Source organism: Priceomyces carsonii, assembly GCF_900007245.1.
Source record: "Priceomyces carsonii strain CBS4050 genome assembly, scaffold: Debaryomyces_carsonii_scaffold_7, whole genome shotgun sequence".
Classification (NCBI taxonomy): Eukaryota; Fungi; Ascomycota; class Pichiomycetes; order Serinales; family Debaryomycetaceae; genus Priceomyces; species Priceomyces carsonii.
Genome location: NW_026946680.1, coordinates 914,622 through 940,972, shown reverse-complemented (window position 1 = coordinate 940,972; position 26,351 = coordinate 914,622). Strand labels below are relative to the sequence as shown.

The following is a 26,351-nucleotide window of genomic DNA, read 5'->3' as shown; positions in this document are numbered from 1 at the left end:
TCAACATTTTTATTTCTAATGCTCGCTTCTCTTTCTTAACGTATTGACATGATAGAAGGGATAAAATTCTTTCCGTGAGTCAGCGTTGCACTCATTCGATGTCGAAATCTTTTTCACCAAGTCATCGTTCTCTACTGGCATTAATTCTTGATTCTCATTCATTTTATAAAACGCCAATAACTTATCGTCTGATTCTGTATCAAGGGCACCGATTAAGTACCCTGTCTTCTCTATCAAACATAAATCTATAATAGGGTGACTCGTTTTGAAAGTCTGCTTCCTTATGAATGAAAAGCCTATGATTTCAAACACGATAATACATGAAGTATTTTCACAAACGACAAAGGCAAACTTACGCTGGTTCAAAGGATTCAAGTATGTCAAGACTTTACTAACGGCAATCTCCTTTGGAGAATCCTCTTCCAAAAATCTTTCAGGTGGTAGATGATCATCATTTAAGAACGGTTCTATGATCTCACGTAAGTCAACTTTGGAAACTAGCTTCTCTTCAACCCAATTCCAAATACATAAGTAATCATCTCCTCCACCGCTTATAAGCATAGTTGGTTCAAATTTTGGGATATTGAGAGTAGATACAAACTCATGATGCCCAAAAAGCCAGTTTCGAATCACAAAGGTGTTTGGGTAGTTAGATATCCTTATGTGCTCATCTCTATCCGAAGTGATGATGTACTTTTTACCATTGTAAGATGTAAGAATAACATCACTCAACATCGAAACATGTCCTAATAAAGGTTTAAGATTCTTCTCATCGAGCGAAGGAGAAGAATCAAGAGGAATGGAGTAAATATCACCAAACTTGTCCGCTATAATTACCTTATTGTCGTCTATAGAAGTTGCACAAGGTCTTTTTGGACAAACTTGTCTCTTGATCATATGAAGACAATTTTCTTGTTCATAGTTGATTTCAAATATAACAACCGATTTATCACTATCAGTCGTTATTATAAGATGCCTATTGTCTTTTGATAAACTCAAACTTCTAATGGTATTATATATTTGGGGCGCTCCCGGGCCAGGAACAGGAATCTTCGGCACTTTTATAGGTTTCTCTTCGTTCAGTTTTAGTTTTTTCAGGGAAATTGCATCTTTATTTCCTTCTTTGCTCTTGAGTGCTTCGATTTTTTCCTTCTGTTGTTTCTTTAATGGAGTTGTATAATCTTCTTCATCAACCCATGATCCAAGGACTTTACCAGTTTTCAATTCAAACACCTGTAAATGATTTTTCACCGAGGCAAAAAGACGTTGGCCATCTTCATCACAGAGAACTAGATGGAACGGATGCTTCATTTCTTTATTAGAGTTCAATTTTATCTTAATTTATCAACACCTATCTGCTCATCACCAAAACTGAAAAATTTAGAGATGAGATGGTGCGACCCATATATTAAGAATTTACTATGCCTGATAAGTGTACACACAATCGTAGTGATAAAAGTGCTAATTTCTATATTATAAATCTCCTAACTACTATCTAGCATAGTAGAACATATTAGATATTTGTTCTGATGCTCTGTGGCCTATAAACAATTGAATAGCTTGCACTCTACCTCGTCTTGAATCCCCATCCCCAGCTTGAGATTCTCTTTGAAATAGGTGACGCTTCCTTTTCATTTTCATTTTCTTCTTCCTTGAGGTTTTCATCGTTCTCCTTACCCTTTTCACTATTTTCTATCTTCGAATGCTCTGTCTCAGGAAGAAACTTTTGAACTTTGGTATCAGATGTGTCAATATTCTGAGCCTTTATTCTAAAATTTTGAAACAAACTAGTGAGCTTGTTTGACAGAGAGTCGCTGAGAGCTGCTCCAACATGTCTGGGGTCAATGAAATTGAATATGAATTCATCTGCCATCATATCCCAAATCTTGAAATTGTTGGTCCGCGACCAAGCATCCACGAAAGGAACGTGGAATTGTGCTAGATTACCCACTTCGTATTCAGTTTTATCGAATCCAGGCGGGTCCTGCTTAAATCTTTCGACATATTGATAGAATCGGTATGTTGAGATCAAAGAACATAAATAATCTTCAAATTGGTACCTAATGTGGTCGTCATTCCCAAAGAATTCACTGTTCTCTTCACTTATGTTTTTTATTAAGTTATTAATAAACTTCTTATCATTATGGCTAAGATGCAATTCATCTAATTTACCACTCGGGAAAGACACCTCGTTTGTATCCAAGTTTATTAATACATCAATTTTGAATCTTTCTGCCTGGTTGACTATTAATAAGTTAGAGCAACCAACCATGTAGCTCTTAGTTTTCAATTCTTCAATCTGCTGGAGTGGTAGATAAGGAGTCCAAAATGATCCCTTGGTATTAAATATTTGCAATGGAAGACCAAAAAATCGTAACATCGACTTCCTATTAGTAGTATTCAATGAGTTTGGTTTTTTGAGAGGACCGTTGGTTTCAACATAATCTATTAATGCACATCCTGAGTCATCCAAACTATTAATTAAATTGGGTATAAGGCTGATCAAATTGTTTTGAAATTGAGTAAGCATTTCTATATTATTGTTTGAAAATATCACAACTTTCTTCTCTAGTAATAAGCTTTTAAAGACAATCAAAAAAACTGATCCAATATTCAAAATAGTATTCTTGAGATTCAAATTGACAAAAAACTCTTCTTCTTGCAAATATTTTTGCTCTTCTTGTAATACAGAATCGCCAATCTCAACTTCATTATCAATAAGCTTGAAACTTGCGTTCAAGTTAGCGAACAAGTTTTCCAATACCTCAAAGTTGTTGAAGGTATCTTGCAAAAAATAGCTTTGGGCAATTATCGAAAGTTTTTCCTTGATCTTAGTAAAAATAGGTTGCTTTCTCGCTATTACTACTACCGCTTTCTGTACTATGGATCTCGTAATATCCTTGTTTCTTTCTCTCTCTTCGTTCGACAAATCTGTTGTTTTAATCTGTCTGACGCATGAGCAACCAAATAAGGTCTTCAAATTTCGAGGATCACTGTCATACTTGTTTAAATCGTCATAATCATCGATGCTTACCCCCTTATGGAAGTCGTATACGAGATTGAAGTTTGAAAACGTTTCTTCAAATAAATGTGAGCCGTCTGGCAATGCTTGAAATGGAAGTTGTTTAAACAAAGCTGCATTGTATTCTGGATAATAGTTAGATTTCCACCATTGGATCTCTGGGCCCCTTACGTGATGGAAATCAACAACGCAGATCGCAAATATCATGTCATCAGTACTGTTTTCTTCATGAACTTGAGTTGCTTGTTCCACAATAGGAAGATTTTTTATTTGAATAGATCGTCTTCTACCGTTCTTACTCTTAGGACTGGTTTGATTCAGAGGTGGTCCCTCGTCTCGATTACTAGACTTGCTGCTTAATCTGATCGGTCTGCATTGGAATTCTTCTGGATCCTGTTTGTCTTGCTTACCACCTTGCTTATCTTGCTTATCTTGCTTATGGTCTTGTCGTTTTGCCAATCTTATAGGCTTAATGAAATCATCCTCTGAGTTTTTCTTGGGACTCTTTAGGCTACTTTTCTCACTCAGCCGTAAACTGCTACCCTCTTCCATCTTATGTGTCCTCTTTAAGAGCTTTTAAGGCTTGAGATCATACTTATTGATAATATTCTTAAAAATCCTCGCTTGAGATGTTCCCACCGCTTTTGAACACAAAAGTACTTTGGGTGTGAAATCTTCCAATATCTCCAGTTAATTCTACCCATAAGGACGACGTCGAAGATCAAAGGTCAACGAAAGCTGACCCCCCTGGTTAACCTATTCTTCCTCAACAACGTTTAATAAGTACAGCTCTTTTTGAAGCTTATATTCTCATTAGAGCACATTTGACAAGAGAGATCGCATACGGTCCATTACATCCTTTTGTGAATCATACAAGTCAAAATATCAGCAGGTTAAAACTGATACTAAAGATTTCGTAATAAGTATAGTAAAGTTTGAAAGAATCATTGACTAAGCCAAGTTCCATTGCGAAAGCAACAAGAAATATCATTTTAATGAAATTCATGGGTACTGGTATAGTAAAGAGAATATTAGAATTAATTATTTCGCCGATACATAGGAAAACGTAGAACCGAGCTACTCATTCAATTTGATACTTCCATAGCTTGGTAACTGCCAGCCTCCCTTTTCTTCTTTTGAAAACTTGGTGATAAGATATGGGATTCGGAAGAAACAAAGCAATCTCGCAAGAAAAAGAATCAGAGAGACACCGAGCTTAGTTTTAGGCAATCTCATTGAGGCACCATTAAGTTTCTGGATACGATTGATAAATGGTCTTATGGTCTTGTCATAGTTTGCAAACGCTTGAGTAAGGTTTTTACTGTTCCCAACAATCTCCCCAGCTAAGACATAAGCACTGATTAAAGCACTAGAAGTACCCATGCCACTAGCTGAAGACGGACATTTTGCTGCATCTCCAAGAAGAACCACGCGGCCCTTATACCATGTACCTGTGTGTATCTGAATAACTTCTTGACAGTAGAAGTTATCTGTAGATTTCATGCCTTCGATAAAGCGGTCTTTCTGCCATCCTGCTCCCTGAAACCTCTGGGACCAAAACTCTTTTTGCTTCTCCATCGAAGCCTTCGGCATTTTTTCCAATTCCTCTGAATCGTCATTGAGAGCAAAGTAGGCTTGCGTTTCAGTAGTACTATGACTCCTACATACCACCGCTCGTGAACCAGGCACTAGATACACTTTAAAGAAGTTCTTATCACTTGCTATTCGAGGTACAAACCAGTAAGCCATTTACACCCCAAATCGCTTGATAGGATCCGGAGCGTCAGGAGGCTGAATGGCCTGTCTAATACGAGAACATTGACCATCAGCTCCAACTAGAATATCATATTTACCTGTCTGGCCGTCCGAGAAGTAAGCTGTCACATAATCCTCATCTTGTTCAAAGCGTTCAATCGTCATGTTGTAAATATACTCCACGTTATCCTTGGTTGCGTCATAGAGTATTCTGACAAGATCTCCTCGCATTATCTCATACTCTGAGGTAAAACTCTGAGCACCTTTACCAGACTTATTGGCTAGAAATAGCGCTTTAGTATTACCCTTAGCATCAACTAAACACATACCCTCTTCATTAACCACTTTTCTACGGATTTCATTGAACAATCCCATTCGCTTTACGGCCTCAATGCCTTGGCCACGAATGTCAATTTGTGCCCCAGTTGCTCTGACAGCTGGAAAACGCTCTATAACAGTGACATTATGGTCCTTACGGGCTAGCCAAAAAGCTAAAGAGGGTCCAGCGCCTCCACCGCCACATATGAGAAAATTTAAGAGAGCCACTGAAATACCAGGTGCTTTCAATAATTTTTAGATAATTAGCTAAGAACTGCGTTGCTGCGAATAGTTCAAATATAGTGATAGACATGGTTTAGCAAAAAATTAGGGGTGGGGAGAATAGCGATAGAGGTCATTACAGGAGATACTTACAATGGCTAGGTAGGCTTGAACCTTACTGAGCAATCATCATCGCAATAGTTCTCCCTGTTTTTAATGTTAAAGTAAGGTAGATTGATAAGCAAGAATTCCCTTTTAAATTATCAAAATTGCTGCAACAGTAAGGCTGAACACCAACAATACTGAATTTTTTTTTTTATCAACTTTTAAGGCCACAGTAGTCATTAATAAACTTACAGTAATGGGGTATTTGATTTCTTTTCCATGTTGAGTAATAGTGAGTAAAATTTAGTAATTTTAACTTATGATTGACCGATAAAGTAATAAATAGTTTATACAATAAGTGGCCCTTGTAAAAGAAACCTTATTCGGTTTACTAGAAAAAGATTGGCTTGATACTATGGCTTTCAATACTATGAGGTATCCAAGGAATTAAATCGAGACTAGAATAATTGAAATATACCTTGAATCAATAAAACTGGCTCTCTTATAGCCAGTTTATATGTGGTATTTCGAATCTTTGCGGGTCGATAGTATTGTTTGCTTCTGGCCAAGATAAGTATAGGCACTGCTAGTCAGATCATGTTCTGAGGTAAAGCCTCAGATCATTTGCTATATTTCGTGGTATAACTTTACAAAGGAGCTAAAAAGTTCTGACTGATATTCAAATTTTGCAATTAGATTTTATCTGCAACCAAAAGGCTTGATCAAACAATAGTCAAGCTACAAGACATCTGAAGACCCTCATATGATATATTACATAATAAGATGCGAAGACATCATCACATTAACCTCTTTGGTATGATAGGCTTCAAAGGATATATCTCTAGTTTCAATGTCATTTAGAAAGATTTCTTTAAGTTTCAACCACCTCTTCTCATTAATTTTATTTAGTTATTATGGTTAGAAAATTAGGTAATTAAAATGACGTTGGACCACTTTGTTTCATATTCCATGATTAGTATATCCATGCTGAGTTTTGATTCACAAGGATTTCTACGAGATGACATGGTCCGGTCCCAACGTACTCTTTCCCATGATAGACATGAGAGAAAGTAATTCAACCTTAGATACCAATTCGTAAGTCAAGTATCTTTAAAAGCCTAACTTATGCATTTATCTTAAGAAAAGTCAGGAAAACATCCAGAAACATCTGAAAACCTTGAATGATCTTGTACCCTTATTAGACATCTATTTCTTGCAAGGACTTGAAAAATTAGTGTCTTTTCATCGTTGGAAGTAAACTTTATTTGTTTGACAATACAATTACAAACCCTTCATCTTCACAGTGAAAGAGAATACTAGCTTAAGCCATATTGGAAGGACCTTCAAGTCTTTAGTTGAATAAATATATAATTTAATGGATCTAAATGCCACATCCTTAGCACCTGTAGTGATCGCGGCGCTCCCTATAAAAAATTTGTTTCACTAACAGTAAATCTTAATTGAATCAGATTTCAGTGAACTTTGGTTTAGAGAGGAGCTATGGGACAGCAGGCATCAGCTCCAAAGATTACTAGCCAGGATAGGGCTATTTTCCAAATGAAACAGCAAAGGGATAGGTTGAAACAGTATCAAAAACGTCTAACAGTATTGGTTGATAAGCAATCTTCGTTTGCTCGTGAAGCTATCAAGCAAAAAGAAGTTGAGAAAGCAAAGTTTTATCTTAGGTCAAAGAAGCAGCAAGAATCTACAATCAGTAAGACATATCAGCAATTGGATAATTTGGAGAATTTAATAAATACAATTGAGTTTAAGCTCATTGAGAAGGATGTAATATATGGCTTGAAAGAAGGGAACAAAGTGTTAAATAAATTGAATCAGGAAATGAAAATAGAAAAGATAGACAAGCTTATGGACGATCTTGAAGAAAATAGAGTTCAGGTTGACGAAGTTTCAAATGCATTAGGAAACAACTTGACCAACAAAGAGGAGCTTGAAGTTGACGAGGAATTAGAGAAATTAGAGAAAGAAGTCAATGGATCAAAAGAAGAGGATACTATATTTCCAGAAGCACCAAAGGAAGAGTTACTTCCTGATGTACCAAGCGAGGATATTGTGGCAACACCTCCTAAGGAAACTGAACCTGAGATTAGCGATAGATCCTCCTCAAACCATAAGGAACCAACATTAGCATGAATATTTTAATACGTACACAGTGGATCATTTTTTATTAACATATATAGACTATTTAATTTCCACGTGCTTATTATTCTTTATCATAAGACAGATCCACTTCAAATCTGTAACCATTCTAAGAATTCTGGGGTGAAGTAACTTATTATAAGACGGGCGCCTGCTCTAAGAAGTCCTTGGTGGCTCTCAAACGCAATGGCCTTCAAATCAACAATGCCTTTCTCAGCTGCTGCATGAAGCATAGCATATTCACCACTAACATGATAACCACAAATTGGATAATCTTCACAAAGCTTAGAAGCATCACTTATAATGTCCAAATAAAATGTAGAAGGTTTGACTATCACTGCATCAGCGCCCTCTTCTAAATCTCTCTTCAAAGCTCTGCGTGCCAATCCAGATCCACCAGATGGTAACTGGTAAGCCTTACGGTCTCCGTGGCTTGGGGTACTCCCAGCGGCATCTCTGAAAGGTCCGTACAAGCATCCACTGAACTTGGCCGCATAGGACATCACAAGACACTTATGAGCAATACCAGCGTTGATTAGGCCAATTTTAATATCTCGGATCCTACCATCCACCATATCTGATGGTGCTACGGAATTGGCACCCGCCTTTGCGTAGTTAACAGCTACTGATGCAATTCTTAACACAGATTTTTCTCTGTTCAAGGAACCATCTTCGTATAATATCCCACAATGACCATGTGAAGTGTACTCACAGAGACACACGTCACACATTATGAACAAGTCAGGGAAAGCCTTCTTGAGAGACTTAATTGCCAAGATCACAGGTCCATCCGGATCATCTGCTGCCGTTCCTACTTCGTCCTTCACACCATCTTTCAAAGGAACGCCAAATAAGATCACAGCCCTTAATCCTTTATCAACTAGAGTCTTCACATAAGGAATGAGTTTGTTAACGCCATACCTCTTGATGTTTGGAAGCGAAGGAATATCAGATTCTTCTTCCGGATCGTCGGTCACAAAGAGCGGAAAGATGAACATGTTCTTTGATAATTGTCTTTCACACTGCCATTCTCTGGCTAATGGATGGTTATAACCTCCTTGTAATACTGAAGTGATCTCGGTACCAGTCTCTGGTAAGAAGCTTGCCTTATGAACCATATTTGAGTACTATTTGCTTTTCTTATGATCGAATTGATGGCTTTTGTCCAAATAAATCAAATTTCAGTGATTATCGAGAATTTCCAAATACATATATATATAGAGAGAGAGAGAGAATGATAGAACAAACATTAAATTATTTCGATAGGTATTCTATACAAAGAGAGAAATGAGAATTGACTAAGCTCATACTTTTTCGTCCTTTTCATACCTCTCGCCCTTTTTGCTGTTGTTTTCTCCCTCTTTTGGCTCATCTTTGCTGTAGAAGTAGCATTGGCCAGCTAGAACAGCATTCAAAAGGAACGAGCTAGAATAGCCCACTAAAAGAAGCGTACCTCCTTTCATTTGAATCGTTGTAAATATTCTGATCGCTGATCCTAGAGTGTTAGCAACTATTGGTATTGGAGAAAGGTGTTTAGTGGATCTAAGCTCGTGATTTCTGAGTATTTGAGGTACTTTCGATACTATTCCTAGAGGAATATTCAAGATTTGTAATACAGAAAGCGTGTCATCGGGTAATAGTTTCAATACTGTGATAAGAGTGGCAAGATTGATTAGCAATGGTTTGACTAATCCTTTAAGTAGCTTGTTCTGCCTTTGCTTATCAGACAACAAGTCTTCCTCCTCTAACTCTGCCTTTAAGCGGTAATAATGAATCAAAAACTCAATCACTAAGTTCTGTATTCCAAGTAGTATACTCTCACCATAAGTGATAAACATATTTTTGTTTCTTGCATTATAACTCCAATGAATTAATTGAGTCAAGAGTTCAAGATTAATTGATTTTAAGGACAATCCTTCGACAACCTTGACCTTGGCTTCCAAATTGTTCTGTTTAACAATACGTTTTATTTGCGGTATCTTTATGATCGAGGAAATACCAACGATAGATGAGCTCAAAAGAAATGCCAAAACCTTCCAAACTCCGATCGCTGATATCTGCTGATAAGCAATCTGTAAAATCAATTTCTTAGAAACATCGGGATTGAAGACCAACTTGATGAGCTCAAAAACTGGTGGAGCCATTTCGTATCGAATATATCAACGATTTGATGTAATTTGGTAGTTAATTATCGAAATCTAGTTGAATTGACTAGATGAAAAGAACTCGAAAGATATCGTTTATTATGACGACAGTAGCTCCTATAATTATGTCTTTAAGTTTAAATTAAACCTTAGATTTCTACCTGCTCACTTCAGAAGTTATCAACAGCACCGGTTATATAAATTTAAAGTAATCTTAGGAAAGAAGGTTTGTTGTGGGGTTGAGACCAAAAAGTATCTACAACTTTCATATGCGAACTTAAAGAGCCCAAAAGAATTACACCAAAATTAATACGTACATTTAAGATATAAGTCTAATGATTTGATGAAAGTGATACTGAACAAGTTAGAGACAATGGTACCGTAAGAATGATATCCTTAAAAACCACTGGATTTGTTAATTCATAAAGTACTATGTTTAAACACATATGTATCATACGACACACGGCTATTAAGATAGTAAGGTGCAACTTATATAGTTTTCAACATAAATTTGTAGATATGTAATTAAAGCTTTCTCACCGTTGCTATCGGATATTAAACAAGAAATATACACATTAAGTTCTGTTGAGTTTGGAAAGCTTGGCTTTTAATTGATCTTCTGATTTTTCAATATATCTCAAATTTTCCAAATGAAGATTCAAGACTTTGACAATTTCTTCGATTGAGTTTTCGGAAGAAGAATCCTTCGATGGTGCTAATTCATGTATAAGTTTCTTATTGAACAGATCGCTAACTGAATTTATTTCATTTATAAGTGTGGACAAGTTATCACCCATATTATCAAGACGTTCGTCTAAGAGTTCTGCGTTGTGGTATGCTTTCTCACGTAATTTGTCTGTAACGCTTAATCCACCGTTAGCATTACCAGATTGAGAAAAGCTTTGCAAAGCACTAGACTCGCTTTGTGTGTTCAACTCAATATTACTGAGGAGAATATCTGCTTGCTGTTCATAATTGTCAAGAACTTTGTCCAATTCTTCTTGTTGATTTTCCACAAAAAGTAAATGCTGGTCGATCTTAACTTGTAATGCTTCTGCTTCCAATGTGTCTTGATTCAAGCTAGCAATCTCTTCACCGCTAGAAACAAGCTGCTGATCCCATTGCCTTACTTTAGATGTGTAGGAATCAAATATATTGGAAGTTGTTGTTAATTGCTTTGACCACTTCATGATCAAGTCATCCATCGTCTGATTGTCAATAGATATGACTTTCGGCTCAATTTTCGTTGGTTTCAATAACGGCTCTTGCTTAGTGGTTGTTGTAGTAGCACTCGAACTGTTTTCATCCCCATTTTTAACATTCGTAGCCGTGCTTGAAATCGTGTTTGTATTAGAAGCGTTGCCAAAGCCAAAAGTCGATTTTCCTGTGGATGATTCCTCTTTCTTTCCATCATCCTTAGATCCTCCAAATGTAAACCCAGATGATGACGAATCTTTATTGGAACCGAACGAGAATCCGCCAGCTGTGCCAGATTTAGAGTCCTTTGTCTCCTCTGGGGCTTTGGTACCAAGGCTGAAGCCCCCCGACTTTGGTTCACTGCTCTTAGTATCTATTGATCCAACAGTCGAGCTTCCCCCAAATGAGAACGAACTGCCTGTATCCTTCTTGTCATCTGATTTTCCGCCAAATAAAGAACTAGAGGTATTATTATTAGAAGGACTGTCGGAGGCCTTTCCAAACAAGCCCCCATTATTCATACTTGGTTTGTCCTGCGTCTTATTTCCAAATAATCCACCTGTAGGTCCTTGATTAGAATCTTTCTTCTTTTCTTCAGAATTATTTCCAAATAGTCCACCAGTTGATTGTGTAGACTCTTTTTTCTCGGGAGCCGAAGGAGTTTTATTTAGTCCCCCAAACAAAGGAGATGATTTGCTGGCCGTGTTTTCACTTGGTTTTCCAAATGAGAATTGATTGCTATCACCTCCTCCATTCAATGCAAATGCTGGCTTACTTTCTTCTTTCTTGTCTGCGGTTCCTCCAAAACTGAAGGTTGGAGCTTTGCTCTCTTTTTTGTCATCTTGTTTGCCGAAAAGTGAAGGTTTATCATCTTTCTTGTCACTTGGTCCACCAAACGAAAACGCCGGTTTTTCGTCCTTTTTCTCGGTTGAAGAACCAAAGGAAAGCGCTGGCGTTTCATCCTTCTTTTCAGAAGAACCAAACGAAAATGCTGGTTTTTCTTCCTTCTTTTCACTTACACCACCAAAGGATACTTTGGGGGCCTTATTTTGCTTGTCGCTAGTTGAACTAAGTGAAAAGGCTGGCTTTGCGTCACTGCTATTTACGGAAGAGCTACCAAATGAGAAACTGGGCTTGTTATCCTTTTTGTCAGTATTCGCGCCGAAAGTAGAAGCGGAACCTTGGTCCTTAGTATTGGCTGCGCCAAAAGAGAAGCCAGGCTTCTTTTCTTCCTTCTTATCATTGGAAGCACTGAAGCTGAATGCGGGAGTGGACTCTTTTTTCTCCGACGATGCACCACCTGATGTCGAGAAACCAGTATTACTTGAGCTACCGCCAAAACCCCCGAAAAGTGGTTTATTCTGGTCAGTGGTGCCAGAAGCACCACCAGCAGGTTTTCCAAAGGAAAAAGTAGAGTTACTTTGCTGACTATTATTCGAGTTATTTCCACCAAAGAGGGAAGGCTTGCTATCTCTGTTAGACTCAGAATTACCTGTCGCAGCAGATGAACCACCAAATAATGAACCTGAAGTCAGACTATTAAAAAGACCTCCTGATTGTGAGGTTGTTCCACCAAACAACGGTTTATTTTCTTGCTTGTTTGCATCAGAATTCTGATTCCCAAATAACGATCCGCCTGAAGAAGGTCCTGTAGACCCAAATCCTGAGAAACTCCCTTTATTAGGCTCTGAACTTGATTGACCCCCAAATCCACTATTAAGCCCCGCGTTGTTGTTTGAATTGTTTGAGGTAAAGGAAAACGGCTTTTTGGAATCATCTTGTTGACCACCGTCACCAGTTTTTCCAGAAAATTGGAAAGACATTATACTTCAGTAATCTTTTGACCACTTGACACTAATGTGATTAGTTGACTTATGCGATTAATCGATGATCCTGATAGTTCAATCTCTGCTTATATAGCTTAGTGTCTATCTCATTTTAATAATTACATTTTGATTTTCTAGACACTATGGACGATTTTGTGTAACGAAATTATTAAGAAACGCAGGACGCGATGTTACTTCGAATGGGATCTGAAGAGTCTAACTAGGTCAAATTATAACGTTATATAACAGTCAAAGTATGAAACTTAGACTCTAACAATACAACATTTAGAACTGATATATACTCAATCATAAACATTTTAATTATGGTTGTACTGATGTATGCAATCATTACATTAAGTGAATATTTAAAACTGACATAATAATTACTAATTAAAACAACTATTTAGAACTCCCTATTAACTGGGAATTCGAGATGTCTATAAAAGAATCTGACTAAGAGTAATTTTTCCCCCGAAATCGTTTTTTGTTGTTGTGAAATCAGTTCAAGATTTTTACAAGTATCTGAGAAATGTACAATTAGAGTTCACCAATCGCAAGTTTCTTCTTCAAATATGGAAAAGGACACTGTATATCTCATATTAGACTGATTGAGTTACTCAAGCATTAAGGATTATATATCGCAGGGGTAAATGGACTTCGTAAGAAAATCTTTGTTTTAGAGGAGCGAGCGGATGAGCTACTGATGCCAGCATTGACTTGTCACACTTTCATCTAATACCATATTGACAGCTACAGGAAACTCCTCAGCTAACTTTAAATAATATTTTGTCAATAGAGTGAGAACATCAAAAGAACTAAGAATCATGAAATATGTAAAATTAGGACAAGGAAATGATAGCCATGTATAGTTCTTGCAATGAGTCACCAAAACGCTCTCGTTGTTTCAGCATATAACTATTGTGATACTTCTAAAATCATCTCCACTAGTTATATCACGTGCAAAAAGTAACGGAACACAAATCGATAAGTAAAATATGATCGATAAGACAGCCATTTCATAACTAGGTATTATGCCATGCATGTACTTCTCTGGTGAAGAAAGTGAATCTATCACTATAGATGATCCAAATAGCCGATGTGTCAGGATTAATGCTGAATTATATGCCAGGGTCCAAAACAATGAACAAAATACCAGAGTTTTTTTGGATACTCACTTATTAAGGATTCGAGATGATCACGGTGAACAAGAAAGCTCTTCAGGGAGTCTAGTGCCTAAAGGTGATGCATCAATTTCAGTAGAAATTATGCCCCTTATGTCTCTTCTTGTCTATGTAACCGACGCATTGACAACGGCTGAATTTAGAGAGATAAGTAGTGATGGATTCAAAGAAAGATACCTTGCTCCACTTGATGCTGCTCTTAAAAGATCGAACATTGAAATTCCACTTCTAGCCTCTGCCTATGCTTATCCATTCGGTGATGCGAACCAGGTTGAAGGGGACATCCAAGAGTATTTTAATGAACAATTAGCGAGTACAATCAAGCTACTTTATCGTGATATATGTGGTTTAAGCAGCTATTTTGGCAAACCCTCGATTATTAGACCACCATTGGACAGAAGAAGAGTGGTGAAGCCAGATATAGCCCATATCATGAAGAAGGGATCCTTTCGAGATTTGCAAAGTACAGAAACTTGTTTTGCTATAGGTGATTACAAAAAAGGTAATTATAGTTTAGCACAAGGATTTGAAGAATTGAAAGTAGCGGTAGAACACCTCAAGCAAAATCCATTGGATACTAAACGGCTGAGACGGCTGAGACGGTTGAAGTACCGGCCGCTTTTTCAAAACAGGGAGTGGAGTCCCAAGGTTTTGTTTGCTTTAGTTTTAAGAAAATACCTTTATCAAGCTTTCCTCTGTGGTACCGACAGGTTTTTTATCTCAGATCACCAAACATTCTCAGGGTTCTTTGAGTTCGAAATTGTGGATGACAAAATGATTATAGACTACTATGCGATTGATAACCCAGAAACTGTTGCACAAGGTATTACTTTAAGATCCGCAATAGCGGGATTTTTCTATAAGAATACTGCTGACGCGCTCGATACGAAGAAAAGGTTACTAGAACGTCTAGATTTAGCCAAGAAAACAGAGGGACAGGATCCTTTCCAGAGCGTGCTTCCTAGATCTACTAGCGGGTCATCAGGGAAATTATCTTCCAACGAATTTGCAGGCAAGTTGGGCTCAATTAAAGAAAACTCCGTTAGTGAAGACTTTGATGAAATTCATGGCAACACATATTGTCGAATTATATGCGATACCGAGAAGTTGTATCCTAATTTGAAACTTCCATACGAGGTGTTTGTCAAATTGTACTATTACTCTAGTCAATTATGGGAAGAAAATGACTTAACGTGTTTTGATTCCCCCGATAGAAGGAGTTATTATGACATGTTCTTGAATGAACTTGCAATCAATGAAAAACTTGCGAAATCACGGTACGCTTCCAATTTTCCAAAGCTCCTTATTTCTGGTTATTGGAATGGTCTTCCAGATCACCCAATGCATATATTTGAATCTCTAGGGAAAAAAGTAGCGATAGAAGACTGGGATATGGATATTGTATTTAAGGTTATCAAATCAAGGCTCGAGGAGCTCCATCTGTTAGGAATTTCGCACAATGATGTTCGGCCGGCCAACATCCATGTTTCCCTCTCTGGTGAAATTTCCTTGATAGACTTCGGACTATCTGATTGCACAAATAATGAAGAGCTAAAAAAGAATGACTTGATCTCCCTTCACTACATATTTGGGTTACATGGGGATAGTGAAAATATAAAAAATTGTAATCAAATCAATCATTATGGTGAAGACAGTATACTTTCTGAAAATGTTGATAATGGTAGCAATAATGAAAGCGATAACAATTCCTCTGATGAAGTTGTTTTTGATGAGATGAGCTTGAAGTCGCACGATACAAGAACTACAAAAGAGGATTTTAGCTCAAAAGGATATAGCTAGTGCAAAATGAACAACTTCGTCTCACAATACGATAAAAAAATTCAAGTATGTAAGTCTACACGAGTTGAAGGAATCGTGGTAATATTTACTACGATAAAGCTATCTACTGTACCATGTTTAAATTCTTTTCTTCCTTTGTTCAGATTCGGGATTTAAAAGTGAGATAATATAAATACACAAGACTTTGGCTTAAACAAACATATAACTCACTCTTTATGCATTTTATCCATCTCATAACCCACAACTACAGCCCTTTGACTTTTTCATAAAATTCTCTCTAACCTTCACAAATCTTTTGTATTACTATTATCAACTTAGATCTAATTTTACAGCTACTAATTGTAATGCATATATTCATGTTCTCTTCAACGATCCTGTCTCTTTGTTATTCTTTACAGAGGAATGGAGTTAATTATATTAAATATAGGACCCTACTTGAGATATCAAAGCTAAATAGGTACAACGATGGCCATACTATGTGCCAAAGAATAGCACATCAGGTCATGTTCTACGATAGGCATAGATTATATACACTCTGGTGTATCTGGACGGTCAGTACAACATCTCTACCTACAATAAGACCATGACAGAGTAGTACAGAATATTGCAATATTACTAAGGCTTTATCTACTTAGATGTTCTAACATTTCATATTTAAGGAAAAGAAACCATAGAAAAAAAGAGTACTAAAGCCTAATTGAGCAAACTTTTCGTTTACTTCTTTTGACCTTGAGCAGCGACAGCTGCTGCACCTGCTGCTGCTGCTTCTGGGTCCAAATAGTAAGCTGGCTTGGTTGGCTTCAATTCATTGTCTAATTCATAAACTAATGGGATACCAGTGGGAATATTTAAGCCGGCAATTTCATCATCAGATATGTTATCTAAGTGCTTGACCAAGCCTCTCAAGGAGTTACCATGGGCAGCGACCAATACAACCTTACCTGACAACAAATCTCCAGCAATTTCATCTTGCCAGTATGGTAATAACCTATCAATAACCAATTTCAAAGACTCGGTCTTAGGCAATACGGCTGGGTCAATGTCAGAGTATCTGATGTCACCAACCTGGGAGAATTCAGAATGGTCATGAATTTCTGGAGGTGGAACATCGTAAGATCTCCTCCAAATTTGGAACTTCTCCTTACCAAATTGCTCCAATGTTTGTGCCTTATCCTTACCTTGCAAGGCTCCATAGTGTCTCTCGTTCAATCTCCATGATCTCTTGACAGGAACATACAATTGATCTGCTGCATCCAAAGCAATGTTAGCAGTCTGGATAGCTCTTGATAATTTAGACGTATATAAAACGTCTGCCACTAAGTTAGCTTCCTTCAATAATTCTCCGGCTCTATGTGCTTCCTTCCTTCCAGCTTCAGATAAACGGCAATCAACCCATCCTGTGAACAAGTTTTTTTCATTCCATTCGGATTGTCCATGTCTAACTAAAATTAACTTTGGCATCTTTGATATCGTTCTTGATGTTTACTTTGTATATTAGGTTACTATACTTCGTTCAATTGAAGAAAAAGGCTTCAAAAGACCCGGAGATCATTGAATCGAGCCTCAGGTGCACACTCTCGGAAATCTACAGGCCACAGTATTGTGCTCTCATGTGAGGTTTCTTAGCAATGAACATGAAAGTGCAAAAAGTAAGAGAACTAAGATCAATTGCTCTTGTTAAACATATCTGTACTATCAAGAAAGTTTAATTTCCTACTGAAAAATTAACAGATTCCTGTAAAACATTTTTATGGTCAGCAGGGTTTGCGGCCAGCTCGTAGATGGCAATAACAGGATCTTTTGTAAGCTCGGTGAATTCGCCTCTTAAATCAATGTAATGGAAGCGACTCTGGTCTTCTTCCCCGTGAACAGATTCCACAAATAAGGTTAGATGCTGAACCCCTGTAAACTTATGTCGTGGGAGATGATGTTCAACGAAATCCGAATCTTGCTCTATCGTATCTGGCAATTCGTCGTCGTCGTTGTCATATAGAACCCCAACTTGAGGATGTGATATCGTGAATGTAGCTACCTTGGACTCTGCGTTGTCAAAATCAACTGTTCTGTCGTTTTTAAACAATTTAATTGTCTTTGGACAGTATTTGGATCCATTTGTACGAAGCACCAATGAATGCAATTTAACAGAACTGTTTATGAAAGGAATGTGAAAGATCACCTGCTCATCAGAGTCCGACTTGATTACAGGTTTCAATTCGTACCTCTGTGACGAATTCCTAAAGATTTTCAGCACCTCGTCTGGAGGGTTTTCCACATTCAACGCAGTTACGTGGGGAAGATCGATTTTACCGTGCAAAGATTGTGCCACACTGGTTGGAACGGGAGGAACACGCCCATCATCGCCATGATCGTGTCCATGGCCACCACTAGGCCCATGGTGATGTTCGTGTTCACAAGACATTGTATCAATTAAAGAGTGTGTAATTTTTTGCATCACGATATGTCAGTTGCCGCGATGACTACATTAATATAATGATATTTCGAAGAGCCTCGTAGTAATGAAAGGCTGTAGGCTATAATGGAACTAAGGCTGCGATAAGCCCCTATTTACGACTGTAGAGATGCTCCGATGAACGCAGCTCCTGGTATTATTTAGCTTTCTTGTAAGCTCAAAGGCCTGGAAATCACCTTTAAGAGACTGATCTTTGAATCATTTAATTTGAAAGAGAACAACTGAAAATCAAATAAAGCAAATAGCTTAGAATATTCAACGTTGGAGAGCTTTCTTTCTGACAGTAGAAGGGAAATATCACTAAGCTAATATGTAGTAGTTGTAGGGGTCCACTTGTAGCACTCGATGTTTTCACGTGTAAGATGTGTCCTTTAAATATTCGTTGTAGAAACTAAGGTTGATAAATTAGCTTCATAAGGGGATTCAATTAAAAGAATGGTATCCAAATCGAGCAGTAGATCCCCAACTAACACCCTTATTCTTACGAATGTACCTGAGGAAGTCCTCAAGGATCCCAGCTTATTGGTAAATTTCTTGTCACATAAAAAGCACTTGATAGAGCTAGTTGCTTTAGAGAGACTACAAAGAATAATAATAATCTGTGAAACGAGTATAACTGCCACAGAAATAGCGGAGTATATTGCACAGTCTCCACAGTGGCATAATATCAGAATTTCATACAGTTTGAAAGGTAACCAATACACAAGATTGAATAGAGAAGTATGGGATAAGGACTTACAACAAGAAAAAGACTATCTTGAGCTACCAGCAGAGATTGCATCCAAGCGTTTCCTTATATCACCTCCCCTTTCTCCTCCAGCTGAATGGGATCTCTGGGATAAAGTAGAAGAAGGGCCAAATCAGCAGACTATTCATTCGCCCGAAGATATTTCCCATTTATTGTGGGAAAGGTTTGGGGGTTTTGAGAGCTCGGACGTCAAGAAAGTCTATCCAGGATCTTCGGACCAAGAAGAAAGTAAAGCAGACTCTCCAGCAAAGTACGAGCCAGCAGTTCTATTTAAAGATATAGATAACGGGGTGCCAGCGATTGTCCTTGATTCTGCTCAAAATGAGTCACCAGAAATTGCAAAAAATCAGCCTAGTAGGACCTTAGGTAAGACCTCTATGCCACCCGCAGATTCAGAGCAATCTTGATTTCCTTTAAGGCACTTATAAAGTCTTGAATGTTAAAGGTACTCTATCTCTTCAGAACGTTAATATGCAGTACTCTTGGGTTTATAAAATTTTTTTGAGATGGGAGAGATGAGCCCAAGAGATTCTTAGTAGGGTGTCTTCTTTATAAGCAAGCCTAAGGATATCAGTGCATTCAAATAACATGGTCAAGACAAGAGCTAGAGCACAAATATCACCCAGGACACCTTTATCGGACAAAGTCAAAAAGGTTGGTGCAAGAGGTGAATCTCCCTCCGCATCACCTTCAGTAAAGGCGCTGCAAGTCAAGAAGAAAAAGAAAGAGACCAATAAAAAGACGAAAGATTCCTCGAAGCTAAAGAAGGCTAATGAATTAGCTGACAAAGAGGCAGTCAATGAGAAACTGTCATCGGTCATTCCTGAGAAGGTCATTGCCAAAGCTATATCTGAACTTGCAAAATTTGTCAATAAGGAAAGTGAAAATTCCAATCAGTCTTCCTTGTTGCTTGATGAAGAAAATGACGATTTAAGAGATCTCTTATTGCAGATTAACACTAAAAAGTTTTGTTCTTCAAAGCCTGAGTTCAAACCAAAAGTGATCAAGTTGACTATGCCGCTTTATGATCTTTCCAACGTGAACACTTGCTTGATTGTCAGAGATCAGCTTGTGACTACCGAAGAACTGTTGGAGAGTATAGAGGATGCCAAAATTCCAACTTTATCTAAAATATATACATTGTCACAGATAAAGACTGAGTTCAAAAACTTCGAGAAACGAAGGGAACTCTATTCGAGCTACGATCTTTTCGTCGTTGATGATGCATTATTGTCAATGATGCCAACGATCTTGGGGAAGATTTTTTATGGTAAAAAGGGAAGCAAGGGCCCTTTGCCTATAAGGACATGTTCTACAAACTCCAAGGAATTATCTGTAACCACGATAAAAAATCAAATAGAAAAATGTTTGCATAGCACCTACTACCTCCCTCCAATGGGAACAAATATCTCAGTCAGGTTTGGTAAAACTTCAAACAATGAAAATATGCTAATTGCCAATTTGAACAATATCTTGTCTGCATTCGATATCGGTGCTATCAAAAGCATTATGGTAAAAACAATCGCTTCTCCATCGTTGCCACTTTTTTACACTGATAAATTATATGATGAGGCATCTGATATCACGAAAGAGCATGAAGATAGTAAAACAAAGACCAATGGTGTCAATTTGACAAGATTTGAGCAAGAATTGTTAGAAATAGGTGACCCCGATGAAGTATCAAAACTCATTGGAAAAAAATTAAAAAAGCAACATGATGGGCGTAAGAAATCTCTGGTCAAGAACAAAGTCCATAAGCGTAAGTAAATTTTCCTCACCTATGTATCATCCCTTGAATCACATGTACATTTAGAGCCACTTTCATCACTTCTTTCGAAGTAATTGTAGTACTAGGTTACATACAGGACAAGATATCTTACAATACTTGATAATCGAAATCTTTCATTAAGTGGTGATTGTTGAACGGTAGAATGTGGATTATCCAGTCTGAGGAAGATGATCTTGGTAAGTAAATTCAATTTACAAGGATCATCTTGGATTATGTGAAAGAAATTATATCTTTCAGTAGTGCTAACAGTTTTATAGTTACATCTTTAGAATCAAACCATACGTATAACTTTGGCAGAGCAGACGACAACGACTTCATTTTGAGAAGTCAGGCATCCTCAAGACATCAGTTCTCGATCGTGATAGGGTCAATTGGCGATACGAAGGTTGACAATAGCTCTAAAATTACACCGTTACAAATAGAATTCAAGTCAAGAGCGAAGACGATTGTCAATGGAGAAGTTTATCGTTTAAGCAAAAAAAGTACTTCTAACATAAAGAAAGACCTTACTTCTTTCTCAAATATCAAAATTGAAGTGCCAAAGACAAGCTACAAGGACTCTACTGATGATAGTAGGGCAGTGGAATCAAATATTACTTGGAGCATTAGTTGGCACGATTTTAATGTACTTGCCTATTCTGGAGATGGTGCCTCTAATAAGGGGCTGAAATCATCCGATACCTTAGTCAATGACTTGAAAGAAATTCAAAATAGTGGCATAGATGTGAGGATTACCAAAGATCCGCTTATTGCTACACATTACTGCACTTCAACAGATGCGCCTACCGAAGCTCTTAAAATGTCAATACTGAGAGCAATTCCTATTCTCAATGAAAGTTGGCTAAGTTATATTAGAGAAAACATAAAGAATGTTGATGATTGGTTTGTGCATCTAGATCCTCGACGTTTTCTTCCAATGTCGAAGTATGAGCTGAACAATATATATTTGGTTCCCAACGTGATGCGATGCAAATTATTTGAAGGTGTGGTTGTAGTGTCCTTTGATAAGCATCTCAATGGTGATTATTCTTGGATCGAAGCTGCTTCGGGGACTACCTTTATGTTCAAGAAATCGGACATCTTCAGAGATGGGGCTATAGAAAATGAAAAGCTAAAGGAGATACTTGAAAGTCGATTTGCTCAAAAAAGATTCATTCTCCTTAAGACTGACCCAGATGACAAAGGAAATGACAAATTCAATGTTTCCATGGACGCATGTTTGTCACTGATGGGCTCACAACTTGTTGAGGAAAGCATTTTATTTCATAGCCTTGTGGACTGCTCGAGGAGCAAGATTGAAACTTTCAGTTTCGTATTCCATGACTACCAAAGGAGAAAGAGAAGAAAGTACGAGAAAATTAATAAGATGGATCTTCTTGATTTTTCTAGTCCACAGCCAACACAAAACAATGCAGAACGAATCGAAGAAACAAGCGAGGAACCAAGCGAAAAACCAGGTGAAAAACCAAGTGAGAAGCCAAATGAGAAGCCTGCTGCTAATGATCAAACAGTAGAATCTCATAACCCAGAGCTGAACATTTCACAGGAAGCTCTAGGATCCTCTGACACCACCGTTGGCAGACACGTGGAATCCCACCGACTGGCTGGAGATCTCCATCAGAAAGAGTTCAACGAAAATGAAAAGCGACAAAACGCTGAAGATAATCGGCATGATATTAAGAGACAGAAAACTTTGAAAAATACGACGACAACTTTTGTTGATGCTATCAAAGAAGCGAAAAAGATAGCAACTCAGAATATGAGCGATCAGCTAGGAACTGACGATGGAAAATCTCTACTAGTCAACGATTTAAAAGATTTGACTGTAGTTGAAATTGTACCAATGAGGCTACGACATGCTCCAAAAACTGCCACGAAAGATTATGGACAAGGAAGAAAAAACTTCAAAAGATTCAAGAAACAAACTAAAGATAATAGAGCACCTAAAGAATATGTTCAACTCAAGCCTTCATATTTTGAAAACAACTATGATTCATTTTCACATCCAATGAACCGCATAACTGGTGTAGAGGAAAGACTAGAGAACGATTTCAGAGGTGAAATGGACGAAGTTAGGGGGCTAAAAGAGTCCAAAATTAGGAGTAACACTGCTTCTTTCGATGGCAGCCAAACTGAAAACTCTGAAAACGGTTTATTTATTCCTGAAGATGAATCTCAAGAAATGCCTGCATCGTTAGATAGATCAACCACAATAGGTCAAAATACTAATAGAAGTAAGGTGACTAACAAGCATGATGATCAAGATAATGATGACGATGACGATGATGACGATGATGATTATGACATTCAACCAAGATTTGGCTTTAGTAGGACTGATGCCAAAAGTATATAATACGAACTATTTAATTTTCAAACCACATAACCCTAATTTTCGGAAATATGTATTATGGCTCTCGTAGTACTGACCATACATATTGTCAAAGACGTTGGAAAAGTCTTTTTTGATGCACTTCGAATTATCACCGGTGAAACAATCGATCACTTGGTCTGGTAATGGGTCAGTCGTTGCTGCTGAACAGTTTAAATAAACCTGATTATTGAATTGGTAATAAGAATTGAGTATCTTATCATTCGCAGGGATTGTAGTTATTAAGTCCTTTTTATGAATAACTCTTATGAACTTCCTATCAAATGAATCATGCTTAAGTTCCTTCTTACTACCCAATGCTTGATCAGCCCAGTCCACAAACTTTTTGTTTCCTAACAAAGGCTGACCCATAGTTACTAGCGTAAACTTATCATATCCAAGATCTAAATAGTGCAATGCTAGAAAGAGTGCCACTGATCCTCCCAAGGAGTGTCCCAAAAAGACAATTTCATAGTTGTCTTCCTTTAGTTCTTCCTCAAGTATAGAATGAATGTTAGAAAGTGTATGAAGAAAATTATCGTAGAACCCTTTGTGTACCTTACATCCCTTACAACAGGGAAGATTATACCTTAAGTTAGCATAGTCTGTCATCTCAACCTTCATATCAGCTAGAGTATCGAAAAGAGAACGAGTTCCCCTTAGCGAGACAACAATTGTCTTCTTCTTCTTCTTTTCCTCCGACAATTTATCGGTATAATTGAAGATATTTGACTCCGTAGTAGCAATATACCCACAAACTGAGTCATCGTAGAACCATTGGTAAATCAATGTCATGTTCGGAAACGACTCTTCACAGCTCAAATCACATTTAAACGGCTCCTCAATACCCCCCAACTTCGAGATGCAATAGGATATGTCTATCAAATGAGCATATGTGAACAAGTTGCTGTATATTTGTTTATCTATTGCTTTTGGCTCTGGAGATGGGTTTATTCCAATTACAACTTGTTCCTGATGATCACAGCTTGCTCTTTTCGTCATAAGCAAAAATATCAAAATCTGGATAATATAGAACATTCTGAACCTACCAGTAATCATATTATTGTCATATACTCTCCTTCATTAGTTTGGTTTCTTCTATATAATGGAGCAAACGAGTTTATTTCCTTTTGTGCCTAAGTTGCCTGACTATTTGATACCGAGCTTATCGGATTCGATAAGAGATCGTGCCCCGATTGCAAAAATTTTACGAAGCGATATTTACTTAAGAGATATTGCCATGGTAGATATTGAGATGATACTTTAAGTTAGAGACGTTGATTGAGCATCTAATAGTTAATAAGCTGTTTTTTATAATAGAAGTATGTCATTTTAGTTTGTTGGTAGTTTTTTTTGAGTGAAAATTGGTATAAAAGTGGTATATTCATGAGAGATATTTAATTATATTAGATATAATTAAAAGACTTTGAGTCTACTTGAGATGTTTGAACGTTTTCCACATAGAGCCTTATAGTTCTCATAGTACGGGATACTAGAATTGCAGCTAGTGCACCTGAAAGTATCGAAAGGATAATGGCCATGTTCCTTAAATATCGAGCTAACGTATAAACCACAGACCACAGTTGAATGTTTTTACTTACGCTTCTCTTCGATGAATCTTTAGATAAAGTGAATGGCATTACCCAGAAAATACCTAAGGAGATTAAAAAAATATAGATACCAAATTTGAATAATCTTATTCCAATTCCTCCTATGAAAGAACCCAAAGAACCTAGACCCGTCGAAATTATGCTAAAGCCATCACTTACGGCACAAAAAAGGCTATTTTCTGTTATCAGAGACAAAGCATCGTAAATGAATATCGTTAGATTGTTGAGTCTGCCCGAAAACTTTTCAATATCATTGTTCATTGTATCTAGTTTTTGTTCTGTTAGGTTGATCTTCGAGTCCAAGTGATCCATTGAACTAGATATTAGTTCCTCTAATCTACCCGTAGTTACAGACAAGGCACCGTTTATTTGCTCGTCAAGGAAATCTGAGAAATGGGATATGGAAAATTCGAACTCCGAACGCATCATTGCATTCTGTGATTTTATTTGGCTATCAGTATTGACAAGTATATTGCTGATGGAATTCGATAGCACTCGATTATCTCTGAACATTTCATTCATTGCATTATGATGCTCAGAGGTAAGGAAGTTGGTCGATTCAATATCAGATAATATATTTCTTACAAGTCTTTTCGTTTCCGTTGAAAGCACCAGGAAATCGTTCATCATCATGTCTTGCATTTCATGCATCTTTTCAGACGGTCCAACCTCATTGTATGCTTCCATAAGGTTTCGTATCTGATTAGTTAAATAGCTCACATGATTGGTAGCTTCGAACAAGTTTTCATCAAATGATGTGGAGAATCCATCTAATATTACTAGACTATTCAGTACCAACACATTGAAATCTTCGTTATAAGTTTTGAACTCCTGTTTCATTTTCTCTTTCTGCTCGTCATGCTGAGCCGATATGTCCAATATCTTGTTAATAAGTTCCTCAAACTGGTTCCTTAGCTTTTCTTGAGATGCCTCTGAGTGTGAAGCAGAATTCTTCAAGTCAACCAATATCTTGCTAACGACCTTCGTGACATTAGAATATAACCCAATAATTTGATCTTTTTGATACGGAAGCGCCTCTTCATGGCATATCTTGTTGATCTCTCTATAGTTTCCACTGAATGTTGTCCAATACTGCGGCGACTTCTTTAACTGCGATAGACATCTGTCGTAATCGTCCGGCTCCCTGAGCCTCCAACACTCCTCAGGGTAAAGCACCCTAGAATTATCAAATTCGCATTTGGAAAGCTTAATTGCTACTTCTTTCCTCATCCTTGGGTTTATGGACTCCAAACCTTCTAAGGAACACTTTGACAATAGCTGCTCAAGAGCATTCTTCGTGCATTCTGAGTCGAGATTTCTGGACGAAAGATTTTCAATTTCACGGTGCCATCTCACCTCTTTGCCCTCTGTGCCCTCTGTGGTCATAATCTCCATCGGTTGATCCTCACCTTTGATATCACCCTCGACCTCAGTAGCTACTATTGCACCCATTAAGTAAATCAATATAGCAAAATATCGCTTCATTGGCACCATTTTCTCACAAAAAATTCGTCATATACTTCATTTCTATTAATTCTCTTACATACTGAGCATTTGGAGCTTATATAGTCGCGATTCATTCGTCCTAGTCTGACTTTTGACTTTAAAACATATTTAAAACATGGAAAGGTCAAGG

At 37.4% G+C, this 26,351-nt stretch overlaps 17 protein-coding genes across 17 annotated transcripts; 6 read left to right on the top strand and 11 right to left on the bottom strand.

Annotated features, from left to right (window-relative positions):
* Window positions 1–15: 15 nt before the first annotated feature.
* On the bottom strand, window positions 16–1,311 carry PRCAT00006308001 (uncharacterized protein; the record flags this gene model as incomplete). Its single annotated transcript, XM_062956449.1, has 1 exon — window positions 16–1,311. The coding sequence occupies one exon, from the start codon at window positions 1,309–1,311 to the stop codon at window positions 16–18; it is 1,296 nt and encodes a 431-aa protein (XP_062812951.1).
* A 256-nt stretch (window positions 1,312–1,567) lies between these two features.
* Window positions 1,568–3,574, bottom strand: PRCAT00006307001 (uncharacterized protein; the record flags this gene model as incomplete). The annotated part of the gene is made up of 1 exon (XM_062956448.1): window positions 1,568–3,574. The coding sequence occupies one exon, from the start codon at window positions 3,572–3,574 to the stop codon at window positions 1,568–1,570; it is 2,007 nt and encodes a 668-aa protein (XP_062812950.1).
* A 525-nt stretch (window positions 3,575–4,099) lies between these two features.
* On the bottom strand, window positions 4,100–4,771 carry PRCAT00006306001 (uncharacterized protein; the record flags this gene model as incomplete). The annotated part of the gene is made up of 1 exon (XM_062956447.1): window positions 4,100–4,771. One exon carries the CDS (start codon window positions 4,769–4,771, stop codon window positions 4,100–4,102), a length of 672 nt encoding a protein of 223 aa, XP_062812949.1.
* PRCAT00006305001 (uncharacterized protein) lies at window positions 4,772–5,152 on the bottom strand (the record flags this gene model as incomplete). The annotated part of the gene is made up of 1 exon (XM_062956446.1): window positions 4,772–5,152. The coding sequence occupies one exon, from the start codon at window positions 5,150–5,152 to the stop codon at window positions 4,772–4,774; it is 381 nt and encodes a 126-aa protein (XP_062812948.1).
* Window positions 5,153–5,168: 16 nt separating this feature from the next.
* PRCAT00006304001 (uncharacterized protein) lies at window positions 5,169–5,354 on the top strand (the record flags this gene model as incomplete). Its single annotated transcript, XM_062956445.1, has 1 exon — window positions 5,169–5,354. One exon carries the CDS (start codon window positions 5,169–5,171, stop codon window positions 5,352–5,354), a length of 186 nt encoding a protein of 61 aa, XP_062812947.1.
* A 1,568-nt stretch (window positions 5,355–6,922) lies between these two features.
* VPS20 (ESCRT-III subunit protein) lies at window positions 6,923–7,576 on the top strand (the record flags this gene model as incomplete). The annotated part of the gene is made up of 1 exon (XM_062956444.1): window positions 6,923–7,576. The coding sequence occupies one exon, from the start codon at window positions 6,923–6,925 to the stop codon at window positions 7,574–7,576; it is 654 nt and encodes a 217-aa protein (XP_062812946.1).
* A 98-nt stretch (window positions 7,577–7,674) lies between these two features.
* On the bottom strand, window positions 7,675–8,700 carry HEM2 (porphobilinogen synthase; the record flags this gene model as incomplete). Its single annotated transcript, XM_062956442.1, has 1 exon — window positions 7,675–8,700. One exon carries the CDS (start codon window positions 8,698–8,700, stop codon window positions 7,675–7,677), a length of 1,026 nt encoding a protein of 341 aa, XP_062812945.1.
* A 186-nt stretch (window positions 8,701–8,886) lies between these two features.
* Window positions 8,887–9,726, bottom strand: PRCAT00006301001 (uncharacterized protein; the record flags this gene model as incomplete). Its single annotated transcript, XM_062956441.1, has 1 exon — window positions 8,887–9,726. The coding sequence occupies one exon, from the start codon at window positions 9,724–9,726 to the stop codon at window positions 8,887–8,889; it is 840 nt and encodes a 279-aa protein (XP_062812944.1).
* Window positions 9,727–10,301: 575 nt separating this feature from the next.
* On the bottom strand, window positions 10,302–12,746 carry NSP1 (FG-nucleoporin; the record flags this gene model as incomplete). Its single annotated transcript, XM_062956440.1, has 1 exon — window positions 10,302–12,746. One exon carries the CDS (start codon window positions 12,744–12,746, stop codon window positions 10,302–10,304), a length of 2,445 nt encoding a protein of 814 aa, XP_062812943.1.
* Window positions 12,747–13,780: 1,034 nt separating this feature from the next.
* On the top strand, window positions 13,781–15,730 carry PRCAT00006299001 (uncharacterized protein; the record flags this gene model as incomplete). The annotated part of the gene is made up of 1 exon (XM_062956439.1): window positions 13,781–15,730. One exon carries the CDS (start codon window positions 13,781–13,783, stop codon window positions 15,728–15,730), a length of 1,950 nt encoding a protein of 649 aa, XP_062812942.1.
* Window positions 15,731–16,444: 714 nt separating this feature from the next.
* Window positions 16,445–17,191, bottom strand: GPM1 (phosphoglycerate mutase; the record flags this gene model as incomplete). Its single annotated transcript, XM_062956438.1, has 1 exon — window positions 16,445–17,191. One exon carries the CDS (start codon window positions 17,189–17,191, stop codon window positions 16,445–16,447), a length of 747 nt encoding a protein of 248 aa, XP_062812941.1.
* Window positions 17,192–17,435: 244 nt separating this feature from the next.
* On the bottom strand, window positions 17,436–18,149 carry PRCAT00006297001 (uncharacterized protein; the record flags this gene model as incomplete). The annotated part of the gene is made up of 1 exon (XM_062956437.1): window positions 17,436–18,149. The coding sequence occupies one exon, from the start codon at window positions 18,147–18,149 to the stop codon at window positions 17,436–17,438; it is 714 nt and encodes a 237-aa protein (XP_062812940.1).
* A 486-nt stretch (window positions 18,150–18,635) lies between these two features.
* Window positions 18,636–19,355, top strand: RCN1 (Rcn1p; the record flags this gene model as incomplete). The annotated part of the gene is made up of 1 exon (XM_062956436.1): window positions 18,636–19,355. The coding sequence occupies one exon, from the start codon at window positions 18,636–18,638 to the stop codon at window positions 19,353–19,355; it is 720 nt and encodes a 239-aa protein (XP_062812939.1).
* Window positions 19,356–19,536: 181 nt separating this feature from the next.
* On the top strand, window positions 19,537–20,715 carry CIC1 (Cic1p; the record flags this gene model as incomplete). The annotated part of the gene is made up of 1 exon (XM_062956435.1): window positions 19,537–20,715. The coding sequence occupies one exon, from the start codon at window positions 19,537–19,539 to the stop codon at window positions 20,713–20,715; it is 1,179 nt and encodes a 392-aa protein (XP_062812938.1).
* A 164-nt stretch (window positions 20,716–20,879) lies between these two features.
* PRCAT00006294001 (uncharacterized protein) lies at window positions 20,880–23,090 on the top strand (the record flags this gene model as incomplete). The annotated part of the gene is given in 2 exon segments (XM_062956434.1): window positions 20,880–20,917; window positions 20,936–23,090. 2 exon segments carry the CDS (start codon window positions 20,880–20,882, stop codon window positions 23,088–23,090), a joined length of 2,193 nt encoding a protein of 730 aa, XP_062812937.1.
* A 6-nt stretch (window positions 23,091–23,096) lies between these two features.
* On the bottom strand, window positions 23,097–24,164 carry PRCAT00006292001 (uncharacterized protein; the record flags this gene model as incomplete). The annotated part of the gene is made up of 1 exon (XM_062956433.1): window positions 23,097–24,164. The coding sequence occupies one exon, from the start codon at window positions 24,162–24,164 to the stop codon at window positions 23,097–23,099; it is 1,068 nt and encodes a 355-aa protein (XP_062812936.1).
* Window positions 24,165–24,511: 347 nt separating this feature from the next.
* Window positions 24,512–26,209, bottom strand: KAR5 (Kar5p; the record flags this gene model as incomplete). Its single annotated transcript, XM_062956431.1, has 1 exon — window positions 24,512–26,209. One exon carries the CDS (start codon window positions 26,207–26,209, stop codon window positions 24,512–24,514), a length of 1,698 nt encoding a protein of 565 aa, XP_062812935.1.
* Between the last annotated feature and the right edge of the window lie 142 nt (window positions 26,210–26,351).